At 34.2% G+C, this 10,621-nt stretch overlaps 2 protein-coding genes and 1 non-coding gene across 3 annotated transcripts; 2 read left to right on the top strand and 1 right to left on the bottom strand.

Moving 5' to 3' along the window:
- Positions 1-2,239: 2,239 nt before the first annotated feature.
- Positions 2,240-4,629, top strand: LOC104085523 (transcription factor DUO1-like). The gene is made up of 3 exons (XM_009589579.2): positions 2,240-2,530; positions 3,203-3,452; positions 4,052-4,629. Exons 1-3 carry the CDS (start codon positions 2,289-2,291, stop codon positions 4,508-4,510), a joined length of 951 nt encoding a protein of 316 aa, XP_009587874.1. The 5' UTR covers positions 2,240-2,288; the 3' UTR covers positions 4,511-4,629.
- A 3,935-nt stretch (positions 4,630-8,564) lies between these two features.
- LOC117274024 (small nucleolar RNA R71) lies at positions 8,565-8,671 on the bottom strand. The gene has a single exon (XR_004504085.1). It is a non-coding gene; the product is annotated as a small nucleolar RNA R71 (small nucleolar RNA).
- Positions 8,672-9,316: 645 nt separating this feature from the next.
- On the top strand, positions 9,317-10,352 carry LOC104085524 (uncharacterized). Its single transcript, XM_009589580.1, has 3 exons — positions 9,317-9,321; positions 9,417-9,642; positions 9,918-10,352. The coding sequence occupies exons 1-3, from the start codon at positions 9,317-9,319 to the stop codon at positions 10,350-10,352; spliced, it is 666 nt and encodes a 221-aa protein (XP_009587875.1).
- Positions 10,353-10,621: the final 269 nt, after the last annotated feature.

The raw sequence follows: 10,621 nt of genomic DNA on the forward strand, positions 1-10,621 counted from the left end.
AAGTGCCATTTTTAATTCAGGATGTATTTTATATATATATATATATATATATATATATATATATATATATATATATATATATATATATATAATATATATATATATTTGTATATTTATATGCCATCTTAATTAAATTTAAGATATATATTTTTTATCTATATTTCACATGTCTAAGTGTCATCTTAATTGAAGATGTATTTTTTATATATATTGTTTGTATATTTTATATGTGTTAATTCAATATATATATATATATATATATATATATATTTATATAGGTTTTGTATATATTAATGTACATTATTATCGAAGTAAGATCTTTATGTTAAGAAAGGAAGAAAGAAGGAAGAGAAAAATATAAGAAAGATAATTAAAAAGAAAACGAATGGAACAAATTTATAAAATATATTGGCTTCGACAGAAAATAAAATTAAGAAGATGAAGAAAAAGAAGGAAAGCTAATAGATAAAGAGAAAAAAAGGCATGATTTTTGTATAAAGAATTATTGACTTTCCATTCAAATTGCTTATGTTTAGAGATTAATAATTAATATTTCTATTTTAAAGGAACTGTGTACTACAAATATAAATATTTTCCTGCCACAACTGTAATATTGGATTTCATGCTACGAATTTATTATATTTCTTTTAAATTGTGACAGTTATGTAAAGTTCCCTAACGGAAATAATATCAATTAGCTAGCGTGATACACTCCTAATATAACTCAACAAAATCAATTCTAACATGCCTCATTATCAAACCAATTAATTAGAATGATTTTTCAGTTGTATATAACTGTTGTATTTAACTTTTGTAATGTGTTTCAATATTTCTTTTTACTATTGCATTCATTAGATTCAATGTTTGTATTTATTGTATTCGTTATTTTATATTCAGTGTATTCAAATGTATTTGTATTAACAATATTTTAGTTATTCATAAAACATGTTATTACTGTTGTATTCAGTGTATTTTACTGTATTTCACTGTATTTTAAAATTAAATGTATTCACTATTTATATTCTGTTCTATTTTAATGCTTGCATTCAGTGTATTTCAATATTTATATCTTGTATTCATGCATACTGTATGTACAGTATGCATGAATACATGTGTATTCAGCTGTATTAAAAAAAATACAAACCTCTGAAATACATAAATACAGGAAAAAATATATTTATATAAAAATACAATGTGTTTGAGTGAATTTGTATAGAATACGATGAATTTGTATCATTGTATGTGACTAAAAAACAAAGATGAGAAAAAAGTTTGTCGGAGATGGCGTTTTCCGGCCAAGACTCCTTGTATTGCTTCACTACCTCTTCCATTACAATTTACAAGGCTTCCAATTCGACCGCTTCTTCCTCTTTTCTCTCTTACTTACCGCGCTAAGAATCCCTCTTTCTTTTCAATCTCTCCGTCGCCCAAGGTATCTCCGCTTCCTTTTTTTTGATTATAAGTTTACTTTTATGTTTCTGAATTTTGAGATTTTTAAGCTTTCTTTCGTGATTTGTTTCTCTTTCGTGTATCTATGATTCATCCTATTTTGCTCGAAGAGAGAGAAAGAAGAAAAAATTTGAGAGAGAATCGTGTGGTAATTGAAAGAAAGAGAGAGGAAAAACATAAACAGCGTATTTCATGCCTCAATAGTAGTATATACCATAAATACCTATTTTTCTATAAAGTATAAAAGGTAGCTATAGAAAATAATATTTTAAAATAATTTTGATTTATAATAAATAGGGTGTATACCTTTGCTATAGGAGGCAAAATTTCCTAATATGAATGTAAAAGAACAGTTACCCAACAGAAGAGCCCAATAAAAAGCCTCTATGAAGCCCAAAGGCCGAAGGTGTGGAAGAGCCTGCTTGGCGTTTGTTATCAAAATGTGTTACTCGTAGAATATTTTTGATTTTTTTCAACCGAACATTATTTAGAGTCCCTATAAGTAAGAAAAAACTACTCCAATATAAAATTACGCAAAATAAATAATTCCTGATATACTTAAAACTTTTTAAACTGAGTGCAAAGAGTTTTAATTTTTTAATTCGTCCCAAGTCTCCCACAACTTGTTAAACTCGAACGTGTGACAAATGTAAAATAATCTTTTGACCTTATTTGAATTGAAGAGGAAAATGGGGGGAAAGTGGGCTAATTCGTGGGCAGATAGTGCCCATAACCGCCTTTAACCGTCACTATCTCAAGGAAAGATAAAATCAACATACAAAAAAAAGAATTTGCAGACATAAAACATCAAACAGTTCAGGATTTTTGTGGAGTTTAATATGGAAGGAAGAAGATCATCAACTTCATTTTCGTATCATCGTAGTCGTTATCAGTTTGATCATAATGAGGATGAAATAAAGAAAGGACCATGGAAAGCAGAAGAAGATCAAGTGTTGTTAAATCATGTGAAGAAATATGGTCCAAGAGATTGGAGCTCCATTCGATCCAAAGGTCTTTTGCAACGTACTGGAAAATCTTGTCGTCTTCGTTGGGTCAATAAACTTCGACCCAACTTGAAGAAGTAAAATCTTAGAACCTTTTCTACCTTACCTTCTTCTTTTTAATTGCTCAGCCTTTGGGTTTTTCTTTGTCAAGTTTTTTAAGGTGGTAGTAGGCAGTGACTGGTCCAAGATAGAAGTCCCACGTTTGACAGAACCTACGGGCTCTGACTCAAATGTATATATATGAAATGTTAAACATTAACTTTAATTTAGAAATCCGTCATCCGCTATTGGTACTGGGAACATAGGGTTGGTTACTTTGTTACATTGCCTTTAATGCAGTTTAAGAAAGGTTTGTGGTTTTGTTTTTTCTTCTTTTTTTTTTCCTACTAAGATTTGTAATTTTTTATGGAATTTTGTGATATGTTGAAGACTATTGTTGGTGGTTCTTTTAACTAGTACTAGTACTAGTATATGTTCCTTTCTGAAGAGTTGTAGTAAATCAATTTTCTTAACCATTTGATAGTGCTGATGATTCTGCTTGCATGCGTTATGTTGTTTCTTATACCCATTGAATATATATGCTTTCTGCGAAGTGGAATTGTAGTTGATCGATCAGATGTAGGCGGATTTAGAAATTAAAATACGAACACATTACACTTTGATAATTATGACATCAAATTCTAATATTTGTTGAAATTATTCATTGAATTTTTTGTCTTTTTCTTTTCTTTCACTTTTTGGTAAAAAAGTGGAGTGAAGTTTTCAGCGGAGGAGGAGAGGACAGTGATTGAACTTCAGGCACAATTTGGGAACAAATGGGCAAGAATTGCAACATATTTGCCGGGAAGAACTGACAATGATGTTAAGAATTTTTGGAGTAGTCGACAGAAGAGATTGGCTAGGATTTTGCGAACATCAGCACCACAACCTGCAAAGCCACAAAACAACAACAACAATGGTAGCCAAAATGCTGTTTTTCAAGATTCTCCTCCAATAGAGGTAACTGGAAACAAATTTTAATCTATGTAATTTTGACCATTTCTCGATTTGTGCATATCATCCTAAGGATTGTATCTCAAACCTTCATGGACCTTGTACCCAATGATAATCAACTCGACTAAGATGTCAAAGAAAGAAAATTTCGTTAAATTAAAGAAGATGATTAAAAAAATGTATAATTGTAACGGATGTAACCTATATATAGACATCGTAAAGAATGTTTACGTTTTTAGTGTATTTTACTAACATGTTACTTGACTTATTTTACAACCAATCACACTTTTATAGACAATATGTTTTGGCAATAATCCGTGAATACTACCATAACAATCAAAAACTTTTTACAAACTAAAGAGCATCTAGAGATCCAGGTAGAGTGCCCAGTACCTCTAGACCTCAGGAAGAAAACAACTAAGAATACTCATGAGCTAATTACAAAGTCTATTTATCAACAATCGACACTTTTTATTGACAGTTACCTATTTAACTCCATTATAAAAGACTTTTACTAGCAAAAGTAATTTTTTAATGCCCTTTAATTGTAAACTTTCTTCTCCTCTCAGCTTGTGTATATATGACTTCTTTTTTGGAATTTTCAGGCACCAAAATTCAGCTCATCAACAGATCAAGAAGTGTCTTTATCCAAGTCACAATCACGCTCATCTTCCTATATTGATAACTCTCATAATTTGATCAACATGGTCCCATTGCCAGAGCTAGTGAATCCAAATTCCATTGCTTTTGAATCAAACCTGCTTCAACTTGATTTCACTCCAAATGACAAGAAACTTGGAATAGAATCATCACATATTCAAACTGACTTTACTCTGCCTTTCGAAAATCAAGAATTCAACATTCCTAACTTCATAGATGTGTTTGGACAGTTCAATGGTTCTGAATTAGATAATGTGCAGGTCCCATTTGTAGAGAGATCATGTTGTGACAATATTGTGACGAGAGAAATTGACAAGCCACTTACTCCGGATAGCTTCATTGATGATTTTCCTTTGGATATGTTTGATCATATTGAACCTCTGCCTAGTCCATCTGAATGGTGATTTTGTCAGAATTTGTTGCTAACTTTAGTTGCTGATTACTATTCAGTTTTCTTTAATTTGTGGAACGATTGCCATGGCAAGCCTATTATTCTAAAAGAAGATTTGACTTAGGACTGAAATGTTGCATTCAAAAGTTCATTTGGTACATTATCTACTTTCTTATGATGGCCTGATGAAAGATATTGCTTTCGGTTGAAGGGTTTCATTTCATGGAAAATTATTAAAACAAGATTTAATATCCTAAAACTCCCCTAAACTATCATAGTTTTGTAAGTTTTCTGCTTAAACTATCCGGTGTCCTCAAAACCCCCTCTAACTTTCATAGTGAAACACCCTCATTGTATTTTTGATAATGTGTGTTACGCGCTCCAAATTATCAAAAAACAATTCCATGTGGCAATCCACGTGTGATATTAAATAGCTTAATCTAAAAATTGACTTAATTAATTATTTTAAATATTAATCAAATATTATTAGAGGGGTAAATATTCACCCGATTGAAAAAAAAGAGGGGGCAGGGTAAAATCATTTCCGTCAATTCTCCTTTTCTTTACTCTCTTCTGATGATGGATACTCAATAGCTATTTGCTCCATTAAGCTTCGATGCAACCTTGATTTTCCCCAATAACCATCTATTGCTCAGTCTTATTTTGTTTATGTTCGAGATTGGGGATTAAAAACTAAGGTTTGCTGAAAAATCTAGGGTTCATTGGGGTTCTTATTGAGTGAAGATTATTGGTAAAAACTCGAGCTACTTTGAAGAAGATAGCTATACACAAGTACTACTTCTTTAAAAACTAACTTTATTGTTGCAAAATTATTGTATAAATTTGTTGGATAACTTCAATTCAATTTTACCAAAAAAATTAGATCTTTTTTGTGAGTTATTGATTAATGAGTGTTTCTTCTTTCAAATATATTCGGGTAATAAATGAAAGAAGAATAAAACGAGAAAGATAAAAAATAGATTCAGTAATAACAAGAGAAGGAGAATTTTATTTAGAACTAGATGGAAAAATGAAGAATAAAGGTACAAAATTGAGGAAAAATGATGAATAAATGAGGAAGAAAGGTGGGATATAGAGGTAATTAAGAGAAAATTTAAATAAATAAAATGAAAGTGTATGGGCTAATTAGTCGTTACATGTTGACAGGTGGGGCCTTTTTGATGGCTTTTTCAACCATCACGCGCTAAATAACAAGTTATTACATACAGTTTGCCAGAAAAACAACGAGAGTATTTTAATATGAAGAAGAATATAGTTTAGGGGGGTTTGGGGACACCGAATAGTTTAAGTAGAAATGTAACAATAACGTCATAGTTTAGCGGATTTTAGGATATTAACTCTTAAAATGTCTTAAATATTCTTTTGGTCACTTGATAGTACAAAAAATTCCTCTTTTGCTGGAGGGTTACCAATTTATAGGTGAACCTACATTGTGCTTAGAGGGGTCATCGACAACTGTTAACCTCAGAAATATTTTATGTGGTATTGTGTATATACCTAGAAAATACTGCGAGGAGTTGTTATATATTTTAGGGGGACCCCGTTAACACAAATGTTGCAACTAGGCACAGGTTTGGGCGGCTGATCTTGTACTTGACGATCTTCGAATCCCCTACAGAAGCGGTGTTGCAGATGCTACAATTTTTTTTGTAGGTGCGGAATCATTGGCAGACCTTATATTTTTGAGGGTTTAACTCATTTATTATTATTTTGTATTTGGAAGCTCGGTAAGAGGCAACATTTGAGAGATTTGCATCCCCACTTTGAGGGTAGATAATTTTCACTTGGATTTGGTTTAATATCTTGATTCCTCACTGAATTATATACATAAAACTTGGAATTTTAAGGTAAAAATCGGTATTTTTCTCTACAATTTAAGAGGGTAAATTTTTGGAATTTGAGGGTCGATTTAGACTTGATTTTGGAATCTAATCACATATTTGAACTCATGGTCTTATGAGTAGTCTGGATCTATCCCTTGACTTGGGTTTTGACCATGTGGGCCCGAGTTGACTTTTATTAACTTTTGAAAATTTTATTAAGTTTGAGGCTTTATTGTTTGGAATTGATTCCTATGGCTTTGGATGTTATTGAGTTGTTTTTTTCTAGAGTCGAGCTAGTTGGAGGTGATTTCTTAGGGAAAGGCGTTCTTGGAGTATTGATTTTTCTCGTTTGAGGTAATGTCTAATCTTGATTTGAGGGAACATGGCGGACCAGGATTTGAATGTGGCGGGGGCACCGCTATCTTTAGCATAGTCATATCAATTACTAGCTAAAAGTCGAGCGTACTCTCTTTAACTTAAGGATAGTGCTAAGTAATGAGCAATATATAAGCTTTAAAAGAATTGAATATCATTAATTTAGTAGTAATATAATAAAAGTATGTCATCTATTGATATTTTGCTTAAAGTATGTATATTTATATGCATATTGCCTCGTATTTTACTCATGTTTCGTAGATTTTGGATGTGAATTGTAATGATTTGTGCTAATTCGTGGTATTTTTATGTATAGAAATTATCCAGAGGTAATGTGGGACGAAAGTGCGAGATTGGAGGCAAAAAAGATCGAAATGGGAAAAAGGCCACTTTGAGGAGAAAATACACACTCGGAACATTCGGGAGCAAGGATTCTCAGTCTTTCTTCATCTTTTCTTAGTATTCTCAATTATTTAACACTTGTGAATTTATTTTGATCTTATCAAGAGTGGCTAAAAACCATTATTCTGGGGTTGTGATTTAGCCATGAATATTGTTGTTTGACGTTGACTTAACCTTGATTATAATTGCTAATATATGATTTTTTTCTTTAATTCTGTGATTAATTGTTTAATTGTCTTGCTAACAGTTAGGTTCTATTTACTATATATGTTATGCTTGGGAAAGCTACGTCTAGATTAGAGAAGAATTGAAGATGTCATGATCTTAACTCTGAGTGGGGGGGCGGATTTGTGATTAGGATAGGAGTATACCTAGTCACTATACTTAATTGAATATCGTAAATTTAATGCGTTTTTAATAGATTGATTCCATAGAAATATAAGCATTAATCTATTTTGAATAGACGAGTAGTAATTCGGGAGAATACTACGAGAGTAATTATTCGATTAATTAGCAACCATGAGTGAATTGTATGAAAGAGAAAGTTAATTAGAACACAATAGGATTGGTGAATCGATCACAACCCTAGAATATTCGTCTCTACTGAATACACAACAAATATTTTGCTGATTGATTAATTAGTTACTTGTTAGAATTATTACTTAGTATAATCACACTTTTGAACTCTGATTGACCCGACTGAATAATAATCTTGGTGAAACTAGTGGGTAGTTAACACAAGTCTCTGTGGGTTTGACACTCGATTTATCACCTTTACGACCACGTATACTTGTGTGTGTGTTTGGGAGCAACAAGTTTTTGGCACCATTGCCGGAGACTTGAATACTGACTACTTTCTAGATTTTGCTTTAGTTGTTTATTTTGTCAGGTCTAATGTTTCTTATTAGTTGCTCTGTTCTCAGGAAATTTGATTGAATGCGAAGGGTCAGAAGTCAGGATAGACTTCAAGACTTTGACCCCGAACCTGAGAGAACATTTCACAGGAGGTTGAGGGAAGCAAGGGATACAGATAATTTTCAGGCACTTGTTCAATTACCTGTGAACATGGCAGAGGAGCAACATATGGTTGTTCAGGAGGTGGTAATTCCCAGCATTGCTAATATCACCTCCAGCATTGTGAAGCCCAGAATCACTAGGCACTTTGAGCTAAAACGGAGCATGATCCAGTTACTACATGCGAATTGGCAGTTTATGGATCTTCCACACGAGGATCCACAATAATACATCCTGAACTTATTGGAGATTAGTGATACTTATATCACTAACAAAGTCATTCCAAACTATGTGAGGCTCACACTGTTCCCGTTTTCTCTGTTAGGCGAAGCAAAGCGGTGGTTGAAGGTGGAACCAACCAATTTTATTACATCATGGAATGATCTGGCGAGGGAATTTTTGGCACAGTTCTTTCCGTCAGGCAAAACTGCAAAGATCAGAAGTGAGATAGTCGCCTTCAAACAAAAATCGGGGGAGTCTTTATATTCAGCTTGGGAGAGATTCAAGGAGTTGCTCAGAGATTGTCCTCATCACAACCAGAAAAATGAAGTGTTAGCTCATACCTTCATAAAAGGGCTACATCCAGAGACAAATATTATGATGGACACTGCAACAGGAGGTCAAGTGTTGGAGAATAACTTCGATGTGATATATTCATTATTGAACAAATTCTCCAAAATCAATCCTGATTGGCAAGGAGAGATGGGCAGACACACGATGCAAAAATCTACGGGGGTCCTCGAGTTAGATGCTGTTTCTGCATTATCAGTGCAGGTTGCCACATTTGACAACCAAGTCAATAAGATGACCTTCGTTACTAACAAGCAACAAGCTCAACCAGTGCAACATGTTCAGATATTTTGTGAAGTATATGGAGAAGGTCACACTAGTGACTTATGCCCAGCTAATCCAGAGTCTGCCTGTTTTGTGGGTAATAAAAATAGGGGCCAGACAAACCAATATGGGAACACTTACAATCCTAACTATAGGAACCACCCAAACTTCTCTTGGGGTGGAATCCAAGGTGCTCAGAATCAGTACAAGCCACACGCTTCTCAACAGCAATATAGACTACTATAGGCTAAACAACGTAAAACTCGACGAGTCACATTGAGGAGATGCTAAAGAAATTGATGGCTGACCAGTAGGCCCAAGCAGCAACAATGAGAAATCTGGAGTGACAAATGGGGTAACTTGCCAGTGCCCAAAATACTCAACCAGTTGGAGCTCTTCCAATTGACACTGAGGCTAATCCTAAGCCTTTATTAATGCTGTGTCATTGAGGAATGTGAGACAGTTAGAAGAAGTCCTATCGAAAAAGAGAAAGCAAGTGACCTTTAATAAGAAACCGGCCACCATAGAAGCCCAAAATACTCGACCAGTTGGACCTTTAATAAGAAACCGGCAACCCCAACCACTAGTTGCAAGGCGACCACCTCTGTTCCCTTATAGATTGCAGAAAGTGAAGGATAATGCTTCTTATAAAGAGTTTCTTGATATTTTGAAGCAGGTAAAAATTATTATTCTGCTGGTAGACATCTTGCAAGAAGTTCCCAAATATGCCAAATACATCAAAGACATAGTGGCAAAAAAGAGGAGGTTGGAAGAGTTCGAGACTGTGGCACTGACTAAAGAATGTAGCTCAACAATTCAAAGCAAGCTACCTTAGAAATTGAAGGATCCAGGTAGTTTCACTATCCAAATCTCGATTGGTAAGCACGCAGTCGGGCGAGCTTTGTATGATCTTAGGGCGAGCATCAATTTGATGCCGCTATCTATTTTCAGACAGTTGGATTGGGTGAGCCACGCACAACCACATTGATTTTACAGTTGGCTGACCGCCCCCTTGCTCATCATGAAGGGGTGATTGAAGATGTGTTAGTTCAAGTGGGTTGTTTCATAGTCCCTGCTGATTTCATTATCTTGGACTATGAGCCTAATCAGGAAGTCCCATTTATTTTAGGGTGTCCATTCCTAGCCACGTGCCGAGCTATTATTGATGAATGTGATGGAAAAATGACAATGAGAGTGGGTGATCGATTAGAGGTATTCAATGTGTATAAAGCACTCAGATTGCCACCCCACTATGAAGAGCTATCTACGATTTCTGTGGTGGAAAGTGATGTGACTTCATTGGTGCCTTATATGAGCTGCATAGATCCTCTCGAACGAGTTTTGATGCGGGATGAAGAAGAAAGTGAAGATGAGATGATGGAATAAATTGACCAAGTCCTTAACATATCTTGCAAGTATGTCCATGGGCTTGGGAGATTTGAGGAGTTGGACATACCTGTTACTCTGACCCCTCCTAAACCATCTCTTGAAGAAGCTCCAAAGCTAGAGCTCAAGCCTCTTCCAGCACACATGCGCTATGCTTACTTGAGAAACTCTAAAACATTGCCAGTGATTATCTCATCAAGCTTGACCAATGTGCAAGAAGAAAAGCTGCCCAGAGTGCTTCGTAAGCATAAAAAAGCTATTGGGTGGAT

This window comes from Nicotiana tomentosiformis, chromosome 8 (genome assembly GCF_000390325.3).
Source record: "Nicotiana tomentosiformis chromosome 8, ASM39032v3, whole genome shotgun sequence".
Taxonomy (NCBI): Eukaryota; Viridiplantae; Streptophyta; class Magnoliopsida; order Solanales; family Solanaceae; genus Nicotiana; species Nicotiana tomentosiformis.